Consider the following 23,892-nt stretch of genomic DNA (forward strand, 5'->3'; position numbering starts at 1 on the left):
TGAACAAACCTATGTGGAATCTCTGGCCAGTGTCCTCTAAATCTCTTCCATTTCTGCTTGACAGCTATGTTTTCCCAGCCTCTCTCTCAGTCTCTGCAGCAGAGTAAACCTCCCCCTACCCCACCATCAGCAGAACCGCACCCCTGCTAACATCAGAAGTTCCAGCATCCCACCCTGGGCCACAACCGCCCAGGCTTCTAGCTCACTTTGGTCCCCTGACCACCTCATGGAGCTCAGCAGACCAGTGAGCCCTCTTCCACTCTCCACCCACCTCCTCCTGCCCCCACTGCTCCTTGTCGGGCTTGGAGTCTGCGTACTACTTTTTTTCTTTTTAAGTAGGTTCCACGCCCAGCATGGAGCCCAACATGGGGCTTGAGCTGAGATCAAGAGTGGGATGCTCAAACAACTGAGCCACCCAGGTGCCCCCGCTCCGTGTACTATTCTGACAATCACTCTCCACTCTCTCTCCATCCACTGCACCCCTGGACAAAGCCCCAGGCCTGGACAAAACCAACCACCCACCTTCTCTGTTTTATACCCGAGGAACAGTGTCCTTGGAGAAAAATCACACCAGGGGATTGGTGTTGCTAAATGTTCATGTTCACCAGCTCAACTGGGCATTCAGCACTGCCTGAAAACTCACTGGATTCCTCATCACTTCTACCCATTACTACTGGATACTTTTCCCACTTTCCAAGGATAATTCGTCTCTGATTCCCTTCGAATGCCAGTTGATGGCCTTGCCTCATAGAGAACATTGAGAAATTGCACGTCGGCTCCTCTATCTGCATCTGTGGTCACCTCCTCCTCCTTCCGTCCTGCTGCCATCCATCCATCCACGATGCACTGGAGCCCACCTCCCCTCCTCGGCCATTCTCCATTCCTGCCTCCCTGGCCTCTTCGTTTTGACGTCTCAAAGGCATCTCACACTTTACCTGTCCAGGAGGTGTTCACCCTTCCCTCCCTTCTCAAATCCAGTGCCACCAACCCCACGCTCAAGCTAGAAAACTGGCGGTCATCCTTAACGCCGCCCTTGCCCCTTGCCCCCCATCCACACCGTCACCAAACCCTTCCCACCTACTCCTGTTACCTCCAGGCGGTCCTCTTCTCTCCACGGCCCTGCCACCACCGCACCACCTTTCACCTGGACGATTCAAGCCCTGCCTTGCTGCACAGCTTCTGCCCGCTCCTCTGCCCTCACTGCAGGGCCACTCACACTGTGTTTGGTTCTCCCCCCTCCTCCTCCAACAGCCCAACCATCCCCACGTCCTGCAGGTGCCGCCTCAAGGCATCTGGCACATGGTCGCTCCTCTTCCATTTATTCTGGCATTTTGCATAATATTCATTTCCAAAGGCAGGAATAAGGAAACAAACAAACATACAAACAAAAACCAAGTGCTGGAGGCCCTGGGATCTGACCTGGAGAGGAGGCTGCCAGACCCACACCACCCAGCAGCCTCCTAGCGGGCCTGCTGGCCACTCGGGTCACCCGGCCGGGGCCTCCCCACCCAGGGCTGTCACACACCTTCCTGGCACGCAGCGCTGCGTGTGCGTTCTCTAGGAGGGAGCCTCGGCCACAGGCATCCAGCTGCCTAACGCACAGAGTTCATGGTTCCGAACACGAGAGTTAAGACTCTTCCCGACTTGGTCCCCATCTCTCTCAAGCTGATTCCCTCGATTCGCTACTTGCCTTCGTTCCCCATAAATCCCATTTCCCTTCAGTCTGCACATCAGGGCCGGGGCTCACAGTGACACCTCCACCTGGGAGGCCCTCTCTCCATCATCTTCTCCAGTGGAAACCTCACCCAGAAAAGCCCAGCGTCTTCTGAAACCGTCTCCCTGATGCCCCAGCCGGAAGGAAGCCTGGCCTTCGCAACATCCCACGGCACGTGGCTCTGGGGCACAGCCGTCTGTGTGTGGGGCTTCTCGCTGCTACACGATTTCAACTCCTCGAAGACTTCATTCATCTCTGGGTCCCCAAAAGACCCTGAAAAAGTAAGCCCCCTCGAACCACAAAATTAAAATGAATCTATCTAACCCTGCTCTGTAAAGGCGGTCACCCCCGTGACAAACTTAAACTACACGCAATTAAGATCTGATGCCATGGAATCTGATCACGAAACAGGCCTCAGGGGCTTTGCAGCCGCCGCTCCCGCTCCTCGAAACACTGTTCTCCAGACTCTCTGGATGCCTGGCTCCCCCGCCTTCAGCTCAAGTGATACCACCTCAGAGAGGCTCTCCCTGATTACTCCATCTCAAGTACCCAGTCGCTTCTAACATAACTTCCTGCAGCCTTCGCAGACTGAACACAATCAGAAAGCTTAGCTGGTTGTTTACTTTTTAACCTTCTATCTCCCCAGGCTCTTTGGGGGCAGGGATTGCACCTGTCGTGTTGGCCATGTACCAGTATGCACCTGGTCCATAGAAGGCACCCGATAAATGGCATGAATGCATACAAACACGAGTAACTGCGTGACCTTGGATTACTGCATGCCAAAACCAGTTACCGAAGTCCCTAAAATACGACAATATACTTACTTGTCCAACTTTTGAAAGTTTAAGTTCTCTTAATGTATAGTCATGAGCAGCACTTTCTTTGACGTTCCTAACACGCATGACCCCATATTCTTTTAGAGCATACTCGTCAGGCCAGTATTTGACACATTTACTCTGAAAGGGATCAGAGAAAAGACGGTTAATCTCTCTGAACTCTGAAATTAAAAGCCTAAACCAGAGGAAAATAAATATTCGGGGAAAAAAATATTCGGAAACAATAAATATTCGGGGAAACAATATTCGGAAAATGGCCTGTCTAGCATCTGGTGGATTTTCAAAGAAAAGGAGAAAAAAGTTCAAATAAGAAAAGCAGGTGCGTGGAAAGCTTGCAGAGTTGTCTGATCTAAGACGCATGTCAAAGGACAGTCAAGGATTGCTCATTTATCTCTAAAGAAGCGAAGATGCAGACTGAGGGACTAGCTGGTTTGAGGGTTCTGTCTAGCAATCACTGAATTCTGACTTCCAGAGATCTGCCAGTCACTCTGCAGGGAAGGCAAGCAAGCAAGCACTCTGGAGGTGGACGGGTTGCCCAAAGAGCAGACTGTCTGGCTCACTTCCGCACCCGTGTAGGAGGACTCCATGCCTTATCTAACCCAAGTGTGAACAACTCCAGCACAGCAAGGCAGCCGGTGGGGTTTCGAACCAGCTGCTTCTTCTATATCCAGATCCATTCGCTACCTACTACACACGTCACCTTCGCTTCCCTGGGTGCCTGGGAACACCGAGCCTGCAAGAGCTGCTGGCTTCAGAGCAGACAGACTGAAAAATATGCCACCAAGTAAATCATTCTTGGTACCAAAGAGGAAGATACTGGCTCAATGAGAGATGAGCCTGTATATATTTGGTGTCCTGGGCAGAGAATGTTTTCGTGTTTTGTTTTTTTCTGGGAGCAGACTTTCCACAACCACCAAGACACCAGTATCAGCAAGAGAAATTTACCTCTCATACTAGGAAGACAGAGAAATTCAGTTATAAAACCCTAAGTAAGAGAGCTGCTGCACGCATCCCCACAGTCAACGATTAATTGAAAGAAAAAAAAACAAACGTGGCAGAAGGAAAGTTGAACAGAAGAATTAATAGTGCAACTTTTTTGCCTGGCCATGGTTTACATGGTCTTTTATTTATTATTATTCTGAATTCAGCTTTCCCTGCAGTATTTGGTAGACCCAAATACCTCTTTGACAGATTTGGTACAATTTTTATTATCCCCAAATAAGCACTTTTAATATTAATTGCACTCAATGCTATTGCTGGCCAATCAATTCTATGACTGTTGGTTGCTCAGGAGACTCAGCAGAGAACAAAAAATGAAATCTCTCTTCATGCCCCCAGGTTCCGTGAGGAGAGGTATCCTCCTACGAACCAGATAATAGGCAGGACGGACGGCTCAGTTTTCCTTTCTATACTCAGGACAGGTGACACTCATCTGAAGCAGAAACTAAGAAGACATTTTAACCTGTCCATTAAACACCTCATGTTACTGCAGGAAGGTCTGTTTCACAATGACCGGATCTGGCTTCTAAGGTTTTCAGAAGCATAACGACTAGCTAGCACAATGATGAAAATCCTACAAAATCAATGTGCCCTTCAAAATTGATAGGAAAATTACATTGGGAGCGCCAAACACCAAAATCACCCATCTATCTTAGGTTTAACTTAAAGGTATGACTGCTATATTCCATGCAAATTTTATGTAAACTAGTTAAAGTATAACTACAAAAGAACTTTGACAAAAATGCAGAACTTTTCCATATGAAAAACCCACATGGGGGCGCCTGGGTGGCTCAGTCGTTGAGCGTCCGTTTTCAGCTCAGGTCATGACCCCAGGGTCCTGGGATCGAGTCCTGCAACGGGCTCCTTGCTCAGTGGGGAGCCTGCTTCTCCCTCTCCCACTCCCCCTGCTTGTGTTCCCTCTCTTGCTGTCTCTCTCTGTCAAATAAATGAAATCTTTAAAAAAAAAAAAACAAACCCACATGGATGGGCTCACTTTGGGATAACACACAGAAATGTCACTCAATGAGATCTGTCTGCTTCTCTGTAGGTGTGGGATGTTACAATTTTTAAAAAACCTGAAGTGTCATGAAGAGTGTGGGGAGATGAGTACTTGACATAGCAGCTGGGTGGTGGTTGGAGGGGGCATGCTGGTACAACCACTCTGGGAGCAGTGTGGCCGAATCACTTCGAATTTACAACATGCATACCCTATGACCTAGCATTCCTTTTGTTGACATCTAACCTAGAGAAAACCTGCCATACAAACACAAGCAAGAATAGGATTATTCACTTTAGCACTGTTTGTTAAGAGCAAAAACTGAAACATTTAAATGCTCAATACATAACAGTGAAATAAACTATGGTACGTCCCTACTATGGAACATCATGCAATTACTAAAAAGAAGGAAACAGGCCACTATGTACTAACAGTAGGTGTTAGAACATTCATTTGGGTGGGGCCCAAGATGCACAACAAAGTTAGTGTATGAAAACACTTTTACATACAGTATTTTTCAGAAAATAGTACTATATACTTCCATAGGCACACATACGTATGTAAGTACACGTATACACGTAAATGCAGGTATGTAACGCCTATGGTAATGCCTCTCATACATGTACGTATGTATGTACACGCCAAGAAGACCGCATCACACTGGTAACAGGGATTTTAAATGGGTGGACAAGGGACAGTGACAAAGGCAGCTTTAACCATAACCATAATGTGTTTGGATATTTATATGAATATACTGCTTGAATAATTCAAATTAATGTTTAAATGCTTACATGTCGTGATAAGTATAATTTATATGACCAATGAAATCACTATTTGTTAGTACTCTAATCCCCTGGAGGAACTAGACGGGCCTTCTCACACTCCCTTGGGGACCTCTGCTTCTGTATACAATAGAGTAACAGGGACTGGATTTACCTTCCCACCTTTAACAAGTAAAAAACAGGAAGAATGAAAAGACATACATAACAGAATTAGTAACAAGGACATTAAAACAGTTATTACAAATATACTCCGTATGTCCAAAAGGCTTAAGTTAAAAAGAGAGACAGAGAAGACATTAAAAACAATGACAATAAAACTTCTAGAGATGAAAAAGACAACGTCTGCTATGGAAAACACACTAAATAGTACTAACAGCAGGTGACACACTGCAGAAGAAAAGATTAACTTAAAGACACACAGCAAAAGACACTATCCAAAATTAAACAAGGGGGAAAAAAAGACAACGGCACAAAATGAGCAAAGCCTCAGTAAGCCGCAGGACAACGTCAAGCAGCCTAATATACGTGTAATTGGTGTCCTGTGTTTGCAGAAATAATAAACATTTCCAAATTTAGAGAAAACTATAAATCCACAGATTCAAGAAGCTCAATGAACCCCAAGCAGAAGGAACATAAAGAAAACTACCCCAAGGCGTGTCACCATCAAACTTCTTTTACTCCCTTTTCTCCAGAGGGTCAGTTAGAGTAAGCTTAATTTGTTTATTCGATTCTTAACTTGTTCAACCCGACATGGCCGATACTTTACAAATGTTTTATCAGACGAGCATGGAGTGTACCTTTCCTCTCTCCACCTCCTTCGTTGTCATGACGATCACTCGGGAGTTCTCCTGAAATACCATCCGCCAAAAGTCGTTCACCGTGTTCTGCAGGCAGCCTTGTGTGGCAATGTAACTCTTTTTGGGCTTTGAATTGTTGCATTTGGTTTCAAACTCAGGCTAGAAATTTAGGAACAAAATCCTTCAAACACTTGAAAGTTGCTTTCAGGTCACAAGAAATACAAAATACAAAAAATGGCTAGCAATGTATGGTCAGAAAACACTGTGGAAAGCAAAGATTACCATGATAATATTTGCATTGATGTAATCTGAAACAGGCTCATTGGGATCACCATCGTGTAGGACAACCCTGGTATGATCAACTGGAAGAAAAAGAGACCACAGTCACACCTCTTCAGGACAAATCATTTCAGATCAGTTAATCCTCAACCCAGTCCAAGTTTTGCTCACTTAATGATAAAACCACATAAAAAATTAACTCCCAAATGAGCACGACTATGATCTGATCACCACACGATGCCTCAAGATGCTATCTTTAAGAAGAATAAAGTAGCAACAGCAACTCCCTGGTCTTGATAATGTACTACAGATATGCAGGATATTATCACTGGGAGAAGCTGGATAATGGGTACGTGGGAACCCTCTGTATATTTTTGTAACTTCTTGTGAGTCTAAAAGTATTTCAAAACAAAAAATGGGTTTGTTTTTTTTTTTAAACAAAAAGAAGAGTAAAGTACAGATAAATGACATAATGTCTGAGATTTGCTTCAACATAATTTGGGGAGAGAGGAGAAGTGGCTCAGAGTATAAATGAAACAGGACTGGTATGAGTTGACAATGTTGGGAGCTGGGAAGCGGGTATGTATGCTTCTTTATACTATTCTGTCTACTTATGAATATATTTGAAACTTTCCATAATAAAAATGGTGGCTTTTTTTTAATGAAGCAGAATGAAATATAGTATCTAGAAGATAAGATTTTGATAGTATCAGATGACTAAATTCTGTACAAAAGTACATTACTGGTAGAGAAATCTCAGTGCTCTACCTAAGCAACTTATTTTACAATAGGAGGGGCAGCTGGGTGGCCAGTCGGTTAAATGTCCGACTCTTGATTTCAGCTTAGGTCATGATCTCTGGGTTGTGAGATCGAGACCTGAGTCGGGCTCCACACTGGGCATGGAGCCTCCTTAAGATTCTCTCTCTCCCTCTCCTGTGCCCCTCCCCACCCTCCCTCTCTTAAACAAAAAATTACTTTACAATGGGAATTAGTAATATAGCTGTATGCCTTGGACTCCCCATCTCTAAAGAAATAAGATGTTAATCAAGAGGAAGCATCTGACTGGGATTAAGAGAGGAAAAGGCAATGATACTCTATTCAGATACTGCATACCATTGTTCCCGTCACCTTTTCCTACATCCCTGCATCTTACTAATGAGTTCCATTAGGTCTCCTGAGCAGAAAGGAAAACTTAGACATAAACAGGATGAGGCTTCCCCAAGGTCATCAGGACCATGGTGTGACTCAGACTGATTCTCTGCAAATTCCTATTGCCTTTTCTCACTATTATTAATGCCCCCACTTCCTCCCATCCTCACCTACACAAATCTCAAATAACCGTATCGATGTGAGGTACGTATGTACCATGTATGTGTACATATGTACACAGAAAGAGAAAGACCATGCTACACACACACACATACATGCATGTTTATGATACCTGACAAAATGGCTTGGACCTGATGAGACATTAGAGCAATGCTCACCGTATTTGCTCATGCATCCCAATAAACTTTAATTGTGAAGTTTTTGAACACTGAAATATATACACACATACATATAAACAAGCCCTATTTTTAAGTTGGTAAATACATTATGCATGCACTGCCATCAATCTGTATGTCAGATTTAAATTTTTCTTTCTTTCTCTTTTTAGAGAAAGGATATAAATCAAGAGAAGTTCTAAATGTTCCTTCCCTTCCCCCCAGTGGACTGCCCTGCACAGCCCACTCGGGAGATCCCCCCAAGAAAGAGCATGGTACTTTGGGGGCTCCTGTGCCAGCTCTCCCTTGCTTGCAACCTTGCTAAAATGGTCTACAAAACCGGGAAAATAAGAACGCCTGCTTTCTGTGCTGTGGTAAGAAGTAAGTGAGACAGATGCAGAGCCTGGCACAGAGTCAGCCCTCATGAGAGGGGGGCTACGACAACTGCTTCGTGCCATCTCTGGGGTCCTCACCTAAGACCTCCATCCCTCCAGGCCTCTGTTCCCTGTGGCTCAGCTTGGGCTCTACCAGGCAGCATCTGGGGATTAAACGCCTTATGGATACCTCAGGGTCCTTTTCAGAGCAGAGTGTAGGTATGTACCTATATCTCCTGTAACTCGAGCTCAGGAGATCAGGGAGCAGAGCAGTTGAAGAGTCCTCGGGGGGAAGCTGCCTGTTGCCCAGAAGAAGGAATGGAGTCCCGGCAAGGAGGCGTGCATTTCCCAAGCCCCACAGGCTGAGTGCTGTAGTGCAAGGACACAAGCCTGGGACCTCTGAGGGCCTTGATGTGGCCTGACCCAGGGAGATGGCAAGCCTTGAGATTCTCACTCTTAGGCAGACAAAATTAATTAACAGAAGGAAACAACCCACTCAAGACCACCTGGTACGGGCATCACAGGAACTCGGTGAACGCCAACTCTCCCCACCACGTTTGACGATTTTGGAAACCACTCACAACTGAAAGAGGCTAAGACCTCAGATCTTCTGAGGAGGCATGTGGCACCCAGGAAAAGTTACAGGGACACTGAAGAATCAAACTCTCCAAGAGTGAATATTACTGAACAGAATGTTAATACTTACAGGGCAGGATGTTTTTATATCTATTTTTGTTCTTATTTTCTTGCCTCTGACCCTCTTTTCGGCTGTAGAGAAGTTTGCACTCCTGTTGTTGTAGTGTCTGGAGAGGAAAAAAAGTAAATATTATTCCACGTCAAAAGCTTAAAAAAAAAAAAAAAAAAAGCCTGGCTCATCATTTCTGCTTTAAGAAATTTATCCTAGGAAAGGTTCAGGGTTGCAACAGCTACAGGAATGCTCATCTTAAAACCGTATCAACAGTGCCAAACACAATTTCCAATAAGAAAGGGCTGCCCGTATAACACTACCATTAATTCATACTAACAAATGTCCTGCGGTCATTTAGAAATACATTCTAGGAGAATTTTTAATGCCTTGAAAACAAGATCAGAGTAAGTGTTAAGTGAAAGGAAGGTCAGACTTCCGAAACAGTATTATTACATAAGCCATATGTTTGCATTTGCCTGTGTATCTAAGAAATGGCAGAAGAATATGCACCAAAAAAGTAATGGGGATTTTTTTTTTCAGGGTAGTGGGATTATGAAGGCATTTTCTTCATTTTTTGGCCTAAATTTTTTTACAATGAATTAATATTTATTAGTAGAGAAACCTTTTAAAATAACAATTATTAAGAATGAAAGTTGGGGGGGTGCCTGGGTGGCTCAGTAGGTTAAGCATCTGCCTTCGGCTCAGGTCATGGTCCCGGGGTCCTGGGATCGAACCCCACATATCCCTGCTCTGTGAGGAGCCTGCATCTCCCTCTCCCCGCCCCTCACTCATGCTCATGCTCTCTCTCTCAAGTAAATAAATAAAATCTTCACCAAAAAAAAAAAAAAAAATGAAAGTCAGGGCGCCTGGCTGGTTCAGTCAGAAGAGCATGTGACCCTTGATCTCAGGGTTGTGGGTTCAAGCTCCACATTGGGTGTAGAGATTACTAAAAATAAATAAATAAACTTTAAAAAAAAGATGAAAGCCAATGAGCATCTGCGTAGAGTATATAAATAACAGTTGTGATCATGCTCTTGACTTTATGATCTGCTGCCTACTTTTACCACTGTGTAATTCAGAGCAAGCTATGCCTCAGCTCTCCCAGCTGGATACAACAGAAGTGGTGCTAGGTACCGCTGTATCGTGGGCAGGCAAGCGTTGTTCCCCCTGCGCCAGAAACCCACGTTAGTGCGCTAGGCAGCCAGGCTGCGGCTACTGCAGCTACACAAACACCTGCTCCCTAGCTTTTCCCCAGCCAGGGAGTGAGGAAGAGAACGTCAGGCTCCTGGAGCAAGGGGTCAGGAGGGACCCTTCCGCAGGGGAAGGAGGTGGGGAACGCGATCAGGGAGAGACTAAATGAGGCAGCCACAGTGGGGCTAGCCCCAGCGAAAGAGGAGACATGGGGAAGCAGAGAAGGACCAGCTGCAGAAACAGACAGGAAGGTGGACAAGCCAGGTTGATGCCTGTTCAAGAGGTAGGTTTTATTTTCAAAATTATAAAAAGTACCTCTTTTTTTAAGACTTATTTATTTGAGAGAGAGAGAGCATAAGGGAGGGGAGAGGCAGAGGGAGATGGAGAAGCAGACTCCCCATTGAGCAGGGAGCCCGACCTGCGACTCAAACCCAGGACACTAGGATCATGACCTGAGCCAAAAGCAGACGCTTAACCGACTGAGCCACCCAGGCACCCCCAAGTGTACCTCCTCTTTAAGGGACCATTAGTTTCCAAAAAATCTAATTTGTAAGCAGAAATCAGAAGTGGGCAAATCAAGAAAGTGGAAGGCAAACTAAAAAGAAGAAAATACATGTGTGTTGTATATGCATATGTAAATTCCAAAATGGCTAGCTCATAAAGGTTTCTACCAGGAGAAAGAGTCAATGTTTCATAACAAGCGGCCCACTATATTTCCACTTCATTTATCTGACTTTCACAGGCAGGTATGAAAGTCAGGATTTTAAATTGCTATTTGACTCCCGGTTTGAAAATGCAATATTTGGCCTTGACACACAGCTCATAACAAAAGTAGTTAGCTAGCTGGAACCTGGGCAGGAATAAAATACAATGTACACAGAACTCTGATGATGAGACGGTCATTCCAATTTTTAAAATGAGCTCAGATTAAGTAATTAAAGCCATTTGCCTTCGGCAGGCTGGCATTTCCTCTGAACTGTGAGCCAGTCTTACCGAGCGATACTGCCGTGTTAGGAAGAAGGTTCAGTCGTGATTTTCAGACAATTAAGGTGAGGTTCAAAAAGAAGCTCAAACACTGCAAACTGACACACCACTTAAAAGTCAAACCAGTGAAGAGAAACAACATCAACAAAAGCTATAAAGGGCGGCGGGGCGGGGGGGTGTCCTAGGAAATAATTAGCTGCTTGATTCAAAACCAACCTGACAGTGAAGCACTCGAGCGCTCACTTACAAGCCAAACTTCGTGTGACACTTCGCTGGTGGAGGTGCAGGCCCGAGCTCGCTCTATAAAAGGCAAATTTCACCCAGGCCCTCCCTGTTCAATCTCCTTCGATGGCTCCCCCTGCCTGAGACCAAGTCTAAGCTTTTCAGAATAACTCACACTCTTCTCTGAGCTAACGGAGGCCGGCCTCTAACCTCAGCTTCTACTTCGCCGAGATACTATCCTGTCTGTGCCTCAGCTTCCTCGAGTATAAAGTGGGGATAGTCCTAATTACCCACCCCGCAGGGTCGGTGTAAGAGTTAAGTGAGATTACTGTGGCAAGTGCAGAAACGTGCATGTTGGCTGGACCACTACTCAGGTGGACCAGGGGCTCCCCTTGTCCTGCATCTAGTTACCAATCGCCTCTTTCATGCGGATTTGGGGCCTGAACAGCACAAAGGCTGAGACAGGCGTTTGGGCCCCAGGGTCCTCCAGAAAGGACAAGCCCAGAGCGCCTGCGTCCTGGGCACAGTCGGTGCTAATTGGCAGCGGCCGGCAGCTGTCACAGATTACTAATGACTAACTGTGTGTCTCCCCCTCAGCTCCTTCCTCAGTGACCATTAGCCCATTCTCATCTGTGCCTGGGGCCCAAGTTGTCTGAACACATTTCATTTCCGACTAAGGAAGGCTGCCATCCATCTAGAGGGAGGCTGAAAATAAAAAGAACTCAGAAGGGTGACTTGCCATGCTTTGCCCACAGAGGCTCCCCAACTGCACCCAAGATAATCAGGTACCACCTGCTATGGGGTGCTTCCTCCCTAGCACCAGGCTGATGGCTGGAAGAAGCCGAAGAATATCATACAAGCCTGCCCCTGCAGGCTACAACCCTTTCGTGGTTTATCTTCCACAACCTCTCTCTCACCAGCAGTCCCTGGGGCACAAAAAAGCTGCAAACGACCTGTCAAGCTAAATGTCACTGTGTCTCCATCCCCATTCTCCACCGGGCAGTGGCAGGGATGCTAATGATAATGACAGGCAGAAAAAGGGACAATGTAAAGCTGGGACACAGGCTGCAAAATACCCATTTGCCCAAGTAATACAAACAAAGAATTTGGATCAAACAATGAATCCTTAAAACGTGCCAGAGGCCAGTTACAGTCTCCTGATTGCATGACTCAAAAGAGATCTAGGCCAAAGGGATTGTATCAAATTTTAAGCCTTAAAAAGCATCAAGAGAAAGTCAATCCCTGATCCACATTGTACATTCTGAAGTGCCCAGCAGCTGGGGGGGGCCTGGCTGGCTCAGTTGGTGGAACGTGGGACTCTTGTTCTTGGGGTCGTGAGTTCCAGCCCCACACTGGACAAAGAGATTACTTAAAAATAAAACATAAAAAAAAGTGCCCAGGAGCATGACCAACGGTGGACGGGACAGGACAAGTGCTCACTGTGCAGAACCATCCCCTGACATTTATGACCAAGGAACACCCCTGCTTCCTACCCCCCAGGGCCCCTGTCAGCCTAAATGCCAGCAGCAGCATCCCCAGTCACTGTACTGACCCAAAAAGACCCCCACATGGCTTCCAAAGCCCTGACTGAAAACCACTGGACCTGGCTCTTGACCAGAATGTCATGAATCCAAATGGAGGAGCAAGATCAAGGAGAGACAGATAGACAGCAAACAAAATGGCAGAGCCACGCATACCCAGGTACCATGACAACAGCCCAATGACCGTTCTGCCTGCACTGCTCTGAGCAACGGGGACAAATCACAAAAATAACGCCACTAACCATTAACGTCAGACCAAACTGTACAATTACTTTGCTTTTTTTTTTTTTAAAGATTTTATGTATTTATTTCAAGAGAGAAAGAGAGAGCAAGCATGAGTAGAGGGCAGAGGCAGAGGGAAAGGGAGAAGCTGACTCCCCGCTGAGCAGGGAGCCTGACATGGGGCTCGATCCCAGAACCCCGAGATCATGACCTGAGCCAAAAGCAGACACTTAAGTGACTGAGCCACCCAGGCGCCTCAATTTACTTTGCTTTTTTTTTTTTTTTTAAAGATTTTATTTATTTGACAGAGAGAGACACAGTGAGAGAGGGAACACAAGCAGGGGGAGTGGGAGAGGGAGAAGCAGGCTTCCTGCTGAGCAGGGAGCCCGATGCGGGGCTCGATCCCAGGACCCCGGGATCATGACCTGAGCCAAAGGCAGATGCTTAAGTGACTGAGCCACCCAGGCGCTCCAATTTACTTTGCTTTTTTTTTTTTTAAAGATTTTATTTATTTGACAGAGAGAGACACAGTGAGAGAGGGAACACAAGCAGGGGGAGTGGGAGAGGGAGAAGCAGGCTTCCTGCTGAGCAGGGAGCCCGATGCGGGGCTCGATCCCAGGACCCTGGGATCATGACCTGAGCCAAAGGCAGATGCTTAACGACTGAGCCACCCATGTGCCCTTACTTTGCTTTTAAAAACAAAACTACAGGGGCTCCTGGGTGGCTCAGTCGGTTAAGCGGCTGCCTTTGGCTCGGGTCGTGATCCCAGGGTCCTGGGATCGAGCCCCGCATCGGGCTCCCTGCTCGGCAGAGAGCCTGCTTCTCCCTTTCCCTCTGCCTGCCACTCTGCCTACTTGTGCTCTCTATCTCTCTGTCAAATAAATAAATAAATAAATCTTTAATAAATAAATAAATAAATAATAAAAACAAAACTACAAGGGTGTATATATATTGGATGAGGTGGGGGAGGGGTGCAGATGGAGGAAAGAAGATTAATAAAATGTTGGTAAGCTGGGTGTTGGGAAAAAGAAGGTCCACCACACTATTTTTTCTACTTTTGGGTGTTTGAAACCTTCGATAATAAAGGAAGGTTTTTTATAGACAAATTAATAATAAATAAAAATGTAAAAGCTCCTACTAGCTCTCCCCGCCACACACATACCCCACTCTTGGCCGTGGCCTCCTGAAGGACAGAAAGGGAGCTGAGAAAGGCTGTCAGGCAGATGGTCTCCCTGGCTCTGATGCCGTGAATAATTATTAAGACAGCGGTAACCACCTGGGCAGGATCCAAAACCAGGCCTTCTACCCGGTCTGAATGAACTTCTGTTTTCCTTTGGCATCTGTCCTCTGTGCAGAGGAACGCTGCAATTTCTCATCCCATCCTCTTTACTGCAAACTTTGCAGTGTCACCAGGCACCACGGGCGGGTGAAAGCCCCCACCTCCTGACACCACGCTGCACGGCCCATCACCATTTCTGTGCAGTAGACTGGGGGCAGCTTGTCCTGAATGAGTCCACAGCACCACCCGGGAATGAAGGGGCAGGTGCAGACTCCCATCACCAGAGAAGGTCCCAAATGATGGATAAGCACTTATGAAGATGACGGACAAAACCAACCCAAGATCTGGTCCCCTTTCAGTTGCCTGTTGTAAGCCCAGACAGCCCCCACCCTCCAAGAAGGTGGAGAATCAGAAGAAAAATGAATTAAAAGGCATGGTCCCTGTAGAAGAACAGGTTCAGACACACGAAACTGCAGCAGTCATGACAAATCTATAATTAAGTGTGGAATTAATTATGTGGCGTGGAATTTAGCGAGTGAGGTCCCTGAAAACTAACTGAAGCAGGTTTCTGGAAAGAGCTGAGGCCTGAAGCAGGTGAAATATTGAGACGGGTCCAAGGAAGAAAGGAAGACATCCCAACAAGTTAGGGAAGGCAAGCAAACATGGCTAAGAGGCCAGAGCTACTAAGGGGTGAAGGAGACTGGCAGATGAGTCTAGAAGCTGTGTGCTAGGAAGTGGTAGCAAATGGGGTTAGATGCAAAGAGTCAGAAAAACAATGGTTGGCCTTAAAAACCAGGCAGAAGAATCTTCAACAGCTGAGTGAAAAGAAGCATGGACTTGGGAGTCAAGTCTACCTGGAAGTGCACACCACAGCCAACCATTTGCACCCTGGACACAAGTTTCTCACTTCACTTTGGGCTTCAGTTTCTTCATCAAAATGCAAAGGCTATGTCTCAGGTAGGAAATAGGGAGCCACTGATGGTTTCTGAGCAGAAGGGGGAACAGGAGAAATGCTGAGTGCAGATTCACATGAAGGGTGAATGGAGGGTCAGACACAGAGGGAAAAAGAACAGCTCATGTCTTCTGGGGTGATGAGAGCCTGCGCCCCTGGTGTCAGGCGAGACTCCTATCTCCACCACTGCCCACCTGGGCGGTCCTGAGCAAGTGCGTTGAGCCCTCAGAGTGCCCACGGATGCAGTGAGGTGACTTCCCTAGCCCAATATGCAACACCAAGTAGACAACAAAGGCTAGTTTCCTTCCACACTCTGAGAGCAGAAAGACATTAGGAAAGAAGAATCAACAGCAGTTGGTGAATGGCAAGGGATGGCAGAAAGGGGACACAGAGGAGTTAAGAGAGGCTCTGAGGATTCCAGCCCGTGCAGCCAAAGGATAAATAGCATGAGCACCAGAGACAGTGAAGTAAAGGGAGTTATCTGGTTTGAAGGGAGAACTAATAGGCTCCTATTTTGAATCCTCAAATTTGAAAAGACAGGACAGCCAAGAAACGTGGAAGGCATAATTTAAAAGGCAAAACCTGAGCTCAGAAGCACGATAAACTTAGGGGTAACCAGAATAGGTTGAGAATGGATGTGCTCCCCAACGAAGAGCGAATTTCAAGCAAGATGAACAGACGGCCCAGACTGTGTCTTCGAGAACCACCAGAGTTAGCCGGTCAGAAGAAGAAAAAGCAGCGAACAGCAAGAGGCACAAGGAGAGGAAGAAGGCATAAACCAGGTGCACGCTGCCACAGGTTAGAGAAACCAAGAAAAGAAAACTGTGGGAATGAGGACCAGGACAGTGGTCTCCAAAGCACCACCCAGGAAAGAGAGGCTAAAGCGAAGACTATTTGTATCACAATAAGAAAGCCAGTGGGGTCTTCCACCAGTGTTCTCTCAGTATGTTGGAAGAAATCACGTCCAAAGGTGAAACAGGCAGGAGCTCAGAAGAAATGGAGGCCGCAGCACTGGCCCCCTCGATGAAGAAGACAGAGGACAATGGCGGACACAAAAAGAAGCAAGGTCGTTTAGGCGCAAAAGGGAAGCATGAGGCAGAGATGATAAAGTCCCAGAAAGCACCTTCGCTCTTATTCTCTGGGAAGATGTGAAGCGGCTCCAGCAAAATTAAACAACTCGAAAGAGAAAAACCTGACGCTGGAGGGGCAAAGAACAGAACAGAGAGAGACGCTGAAAGAGAAACAGTCCAAAGGAAACAAAAGAGCATTTGGAGTGTTTAGCTTGAGGAATAAAACCTCTAACTACGGCAATGCTCTGCCCACAGGAAGGCAGCAGCTCTTCTATTAAGCAACTGGGAGCTCAGGCCTACGTGGAAAATCCTGGTTCCAGCTCAGGCCTGCCGCCCTGGAACATTTTTTCAGCACAAACCTGGAGCCCTGGTTGGGGGCTGTTGTTCAGTGCAGTGGGGCTCAGGCACCACGGGGAAGGAAGATTTCTGCTAGAGATCGCCAGCAAGAATTACTATTCTAGACACAGCTTTGGGGTGCAGTTAAAGTCTTGTTTCCATAAAACCTAACCGTCTCCAAGTAGATTTTATAGCTCCCCTGAGCAGGATGTAATCACTTTAAAGAAATCAAACCGGACTGTGGGTTTGAAGACAGCCATTAGCTCCTCCTGGAGACACGTCGGTTGGCAGAGCTGCTGGAAGGATCCAGGACATCTGTGTAGCTGTCAGGGAAATGACTGTAATGCCCGTGCAAACTGAAAACAGCTTCAGACCACGGCAGAGAGAGGCTTGCGTAACAGGAGGAGGATGGGCTTTAAAAACAAAAATCAAATTACTAAGGAAAACAAGCTTTACAGCGCTGGGAAAAAATAACCCCAGTTATTAAGATGTTGTGTGGGGTTTGTATGGGTGTGTGTTGTGGGTTTGGTTTTTGGTGGTTTTTTTTTGTTTTTTTGTTTTTTTTTAAGTCAGAAACAGGAAGTTCAAAGCTAAAATTTTTCTGAAATTCATTACTGCCACCCTGAATTAGATCCCCTTGGGCAAGTGTGTAGACCAAAGTGTGTAGTCTCAAAGACTAAAATGTGCATTCACAATCCTCAAGCAAGGCCTCCATGTGAAAACTGCACAGGATTAAGGAGGAACATCTCAAAGCAAAGCCTGGAACATTCCTTCATACTTTTTAAGCATCAGAAAGCTGTTCCCTATTGAATATGCAGAGTCTGAATCCATACCTCTCTCTCTCTCCTGAAAACAAATTCTATTCAATACTCAACACAAACACATCCTTTGTGTCTACCATGCGCCAGGCTCTCCTATAGTTTCTCCTGGGGCCTGCAGGAAACAAGACAGGACTACCTGTCCTTGTGGGGCCCACAGACTGCTTTGGGTTCTTGGGATAATATTCACACGGCAGACCTAAAATAGCAGGATCAAAATGTATCTCTTTATCTGTTCACCGTTTCATTTCAGCAAAACCTCTCGTTATTTCAACAGACCAAGTAAGTCATCTGCTTCCGTGAATTCACGGTACAAGAGACAAGCATGAAAACAATAGCCACACAGAGTGCCCGTGAACCCCAAGGAGAGCAAGGATTATCAAGGGAAGGGCTGCTACTAGGTGCACCTGTAATAAGAACCGATCCATGCATACGGACAGGGATCCAGGAAGGTTTCCCTAAGAAAATGACTCTGAGGCTGGGAACTGAGGAACGTTGTTAGTAAGGTGAAGTGAGAAAGGAATATTCTAGTACAAGCCCACCCATAACACCATATGAACAGTCATATTCCCATCAGATGTCTAACAGGCAGTTCAAACTTTAACATGTCCAAAATGAAAGTTGACCACCTGCCCCCAAATCCGTTCCTCCCAGTCTCCCTATCTCAGTAAACTGTGACTCCATCCTACCAATTGCTCAAGCCAAAACCTTTCATCGTATCCTTGCCTCAGCTCTGTCGTACCACACAATCCATCAACTCTACCTTCAAAATATCTCGAGAACCCAACCACCCCCACTGCTGCTACCCTGAACCAAACCACTGCCATTTCTCTGCTCGGATTACTGTGATTTGCCTCTTTGCTGGTCTCCCTGCTTCTATCTACCCCTTACAGAGTGTGTCATGTGGCAGCCAGAGTGACTACATCCCTCCTATGCTCAGAACCTTGCACAGACTTTCTATCTTTCTCCAAGTGAAAGCCAATGACTTTACACTGTAAATATTATAATACTTGGAAGAGAGTGCAAATACCCTATAAATGCAGCCATGCAATGTGCACCTCACCAAGACGCACAAGGGCTGAGTTCAGGTTTCAGGTAAGGCACGTCGCAGGCACAAAATTCTAGGATCATAACCTGCCTTTTCATTTATGTAGTGAGTATCTCATTTTAGCAGAACTTTACTTCATTACAACAAATCTAGAACTATTATCCGCCTCTTTATGTTTATAAGCAGGGATATGCAGGAGATAGAAGATGTTTACACAGATCAAAAATGGGCAGTCTCTAGAAAAAAAATCAGACTTGAGGTCACAACGTCTTCATCCTACAACATACTCCAGAAGAAGATCAACAAGCTGAATTTATTTTAGAAGCAAAGGAGAAAAGACCCAAAGAGATGCACAAGAGACTTTGTATTTAAGATGCGTCAAACGCAGAAGTAATTTGTAAGTGTCTTCTAGGGTAACATACCTGAAAGGACACACAGAGTTTTACAGATAACCAAGAGTCGGGCATAGAGACAAACAAAACACAGCTGTCAGAGTTAAGTTACGAAAGGCATTGCAACTTAGATCTCTGGTTCACTTTTAAAAGACTATCAGAACACATGGTAAGAAGGAACTGATCCAAATTTATCACCTCCCAGGTAACAACTGAAGTATGATCGCTAAAATAATAATGCCTTGCTGCTGGGATCAAACTTCAGTTTCAGAGGATTTAGATTATAATGAGTCTCTGCTTTCACACATCCAATTTTTTCTATAATGGTTTGGTTCTGTTCTTAGCCATATTCCCTTGGCCCCAACCTTAAAGGGCAATTTTTTTTAATTAACTGGATTTGATAAGCAGGTACCTAAGAGATCCTGAAAGCAGACCATCAGCTATTTAGATCTAGCTTCGGTTATCAGATTTAACCTTAGTAACTCTGATTTAGTGAATGACAACTTATCACATCAGACTGACCTCTACGGAGAAAAGACATGATCTTGTTTTCTTCCATTTCCCCCAAAAGCCAACTCAATCCCCCTCACCTTTGTTGTTAATGATGTATAAAAGATGACCTGAATTTGAAATGTCAGAGAGTGAAACCATCAGGTTAGCATTTAGAATCAACCTTCTTTTTCCAAGGCCAGAAAAGCCGGGCTAGGAGTCATTCTAAGTTCACATCCTGACTCCACCAACAGGATCGTGAAAAACACCCCTACTGCCGTAAGCTCTCTGGGAAGGTCTGACTTTGTTTCCCTAAGCACTGCCTAAGTGAACTTAGTGTTCAAAAACCCACCCCTACGACAGACACCCACCTCACTACTGTCATTTTCTTGAAAGTTCACAGTCACTAAAGAAAAAGTGGTGTGTACGAATGATCGCCTCGGCTACCATTTTAAAAGAAAGTATAAGATGAACATGGATCTAGATTATAAAATAGCTATTTCTTATCTTTACTAAGGTTCGACATCTTTCAATTTTAATTAAAAACGGTATTTTTCAGACTTTAAATACACTAACCAAAATCGTGTACAATAACATAATAAAAATTAAAGATGAGTAAAAACCATTGTGTTTTTTAAGGTGAAATATTTAAAAATGTTAATATTAACAACAGTCAGCAAAAATAGGAAAAGATGCACGCACAAGGCTACTCATTGTACTCTCTGTGATACACTGAAACTATCCAAATGCCCATCAACAGGCTGAAAGAACGATGGTACATCCACATAATGGAGTACTATGCAGTAAAACTGAATGAAGACTATCTCTAGATAATACTGTGGAGTGATCTCCAGGACAGTGAAAACAGCAAGGCTGGAAAAAAATGTGTAAAGTTACGCTACTGTTTATCTATGAAAGAGAGGGAATATGGAAATATATACATATGTGCTTATACTTTAAAATGTAACGATAAACTACAACTTTTTAAAAAATGGCTATACATATAGGGAGAAAAGGACAGGGTACAAGGGAGATTTCTCTGAATATACTTTTTAGGATCAAAAGCAACATTTCATATAATTATAAATAAAATTTCTAAAATCCAAACCTAATATGAAACCCATAACCTAATTATATACCCAGTTAGTTTACAACCACACAGAGAAGACTATTAGAAATGAGTTTAAAGCTTAGGAATGAGATTACCCATCTCTGAAGGATCTACCCTAAGAGATGTTGTTTTTGTTGCTCTTTAATGGAAAAAAATATTAAACTATTTTTAGTAATCACAACTCAGCAAAATCTAGACCATAAGGGAACTTTCAGGACAAAGGACCTGCTTTCTCCAACAACATCAACAAAAAAGAGGGTGCTATGGTCTGAATGTTTGTGTCCCCCCAGAATTCATGTTGAATGAAATTCTTGCCACCAAAGGTGATGACATTAAGAGGTGGGGTATCCTTATAAAAGAGACCCCACAGGGGCGCCTGGGTGGCTCAGTCAGTTGAGCGTCCAACTCTTGATTTCAGCTCAGGTCATGATCTCAGGGTCATAGGATTAAGCTTAGGATTCTCTCTCTCTTCCCCCTCTGCCCCTTCCCCTGTGCCCCCGTTCCCTGCTCCCATGCGTACATGCACTCTCTTTCTCTAAAAAAAAAAGAGAGAGACAGACAGACCCCACAGTGCTCCCTCATCCCTTCTACCATGTGAGCATACAAGAAGTCTGCAACCCAGAAGAGGGCCTTCACCTGACCATGCTGGCACCCTGATCTCAGACCTCCAGAACCATGAGAAATACATTTCTGTTTATAAACTACCCTATAGCAGCCTGAACACACTAAGACGAGGGAGAGGGGGAAGAAGGAAGGGGGGTAAGAAAGGATGGAAGGGAGCCAGAATATTAAGAGACAGAAGACTTTTAAAAGAGACAGATGTGTGAAGCTTATCTGAATCATAATCCAACAAATTTTTTTAAAATTATAAAACACCTAGCATATTATAGTGATGTCTGACGAACTTTTATTTTTTCTAGATGCGGAACAGTATTTTGATTAATTTAAGAACTCCATAAACACCGAAGTATTTATGACTAAAATAATAATAATTGGCAAAGTTGATAATGATGTATGGGGGTTCTTTATACAAATCTATTCTATATAATACATTCAAAATTTTTTCTTAATCAAGTAGGAAAAAGCACTTCTCGATGCACACAAACTGCGTGTATGTGCCCTCGTGCACACATGGCAATCAGGGAAATGTGACAGTGAATGACATCCATTAATGTTAAGGAATTATTGTTAATAGCTTTAGGTGTAAGAATCATATTCTGGTTAAAATCTTCTGTGTGTGTGTTTTTTTTTAAGATTTTATTTATTTATTTGGCAGAGAGAGACACAGTGAGAGAGGGAACACAAGCAGGGGGAGTGGGAGAGGGAGAAGCAGGCTTTCCACCAAGCAGGGAGGCTGATGCGGGGCTCGATCCCAGGACCTTGGGATCACGACCTGAGCCGAAGGCAGATGTTTAACGACTGAGCCACCCAGGCGCCCCTGGTTAAAATCTTTTGAAACGAAATAGTTATAGATTAAAAAAACACCTGGAATTTGCTTCAAGATAAGCCAAGGCTGGGGGCACCTGGGTGGCTCAGTCGGGTGAGCATCCGACTCCTGGTTTTGGCTCAGGTCATGATCTCAGGGCTCCACGCTCAGTGAGGAATCTGCTTGAGATTCTCTCTCCCTCTCTCTTTGCCCCTCCCCCCCCGCTCTTGCTTGCTCTCTCTCTAAAAATGAATAAATAAAATCTTTTAAAAAAAAAAAGATAAGCCAAGGCTGGGAGAATTAGTGGGGAGTAGTTAAAAAAGACTGGCCAGGGATGCCTGGGTGGCTCAGTGGGTTAAGCATCTGCCTTTGGCTCAGGTCATGATCCCGGGGTCCTGGGATCAAGTCCTGCATCAGGCTCCTTGCTCAGCAGGGAGTCTGCTTCTTCCTCTGCCTGCGCTCCCCCTGCTTGTGCTCTCTCTGACAAATAAATTAGTAAAATCTTTTTTAAAATAAATAAATAAGACTGGCCATATATCAACAATTGTTAATACTTGGTGACAGATACATTGTTATGATTATGCTCTTCTCTCTGCTTTTGTATATATTTGAAATTTTGCATAATAAGAAGTTTTTGGAAAAATAGGTTCTCCAGACTCCCATAACAGCCCTGAGCGTCTGTCCATCAGCAAAAGAACAGTCCGCCCCTGTGCTGAATCCACAGAGGAAGATCAGGCAGCAACCAACAGAACAAACTATGCGCACCCACGGCAACCTGGACAAACATCTCGGACGGCAGGTAGAGCAGAGGCGGCCAAACAGAAGGGCACGCGGCTCCATGTATATGAGCTTCCCGAGCCAGCAGCAACCCCCCCACCCCCAGGAAACACCCAGGAGCGCGGCCTGGACCAGAAATGCATTGCGTGCAGGCTCGCAGCAGCATGACCCACAGCGTCCGGAACGTGGACGCCACCCAGCTGTGCATCACGGAGGCACGGACGCACGACGCGCTCTTCTTTAACCTTCAGGGAATGGAGCCCGGGTGCGCCAGGACACTGGTGACCCCCGAGGGCGTTATGATCTGCCAGGAGGCCAGTCACAAAAGGACAAGTCCTGTAGGATCCACTCTCAGGACATCCTGCAGCGATCCGACGCGCAGAGACGGAGCCGCTGGGCCAGGGAGCCGCTGGGGACGGAATTCCGGTGTGGGACGATGGAAATGTTCTGGAGGGGGAGGGTGGTGACAGCTGCTGGACACCGAAAATGTACTCAATGCCCCTGAACCGAACGCTTAGAAATGGTTAAGATGTGAAATTTTGTTTTCTGTATTTTACCAGGATTTGAAAGGAAGGAGAACACCTAACGCTGAGTGGAGGAAAGCCATCGGCGGTCACCCGGCAGGGGTGGAGACGGGGAAGGCACACCTGGGAAGGAACCTCCCAGAATGACAGCAACGTGATGCCCGAGGGCTGGGTTAGTGGGTACACAGATGGACACCTGTGTCAGAAGCCAATGAGCAGAACTCTTCAAATGGCTGTACTGTGGGGCGCCTGCGTGGCTCAGTTGGTTAAGTGTCTGCTAAGCGTCTGCCTTCGGCTCAGGTCATGATCCCAGGGTGGTGGGATCCAGTCCCGCATCAGGTTCCCTGCTCAGCACGGAGCCTGCTTCTCCCTCTCCCTCTGCTCCTTCCCATTGCTCATTCTCTCTCTCTCTCCAATAAATAAATAAAATCTTTTAAAAATTTTTTTTTAAAAAATAGGTTCTCCAAATTTTAATGTAAGGTTTGTAAAATTTCTGTACTTATCCATCCTACCTCATGAGGCTTTATGAAGACTACATGAAATGAATGGAATAAAGTGAA

General features: G+C 45.4%; 1 protein-coding gene and 1 long non-coding RNA gene across 2 annotated transcripts in view; one reads left to right on the forward strand and one right to left on the reverse strand.

Annotated features, from left to right (window-relative positions):
- Positions 1 to 23,892, reverse strand: part of PTPN11 (protein tyrosine phosphatase non-receptor type 11) — an 81,742-nt gene that overhangs the window by 19,412 nt on the left and 38,438 nt on the right. Inside the window, exons 8-11 of the mRNA XM_078060945.1 lie at positions 8,969 to 9,065; positions 6,408 to 6,487; positions 6,126 to 6,284; positions 2,539 to 2,670 (exon numbers count right to left, since the gene is read on the reverse strand). Coding sequence (XP_077917071.1) covers positions 2,539 to 2,670; positions 6,126 to 6,284; positions 6,408 to 6,487; positions 8,969 to 9,065 — 468 coding nt within the window. The remainder of the gene's footprint in view (positions 1 to 2,538; positions 2,671 to 6,125; positions 6,285 to 6,407; positions 6,488 to 8,968; positions 9,066 to 23,892) is intronic.
- Positions 10,104 to 23,468, forward strand: LOC144379810 (uncharacterized). Its single transcript, XR_013443203.1, has 3 exons — positions 10,104 to 10,424; positions 22,678 to 22,830; positions 23,369 to 23,468. It is a non-coding gene; the product is annotated as an uncharacterized LOC144379810 (long non-coding RNA).

Source organism: Halichoerus grypus, chromosome 13 (assembly GCF_964656455.1).
Source record: "Halichoerus grypus chromosome 13, mHalGry1.hap1.1, whole genome shotgun sequence".
Taxonomy (NCBI): Eukaryota; Metazoa; Chordata; class Mammalia; order Carnivora; family Phocidae; genus Halichoerus; species Halichoerus grypus.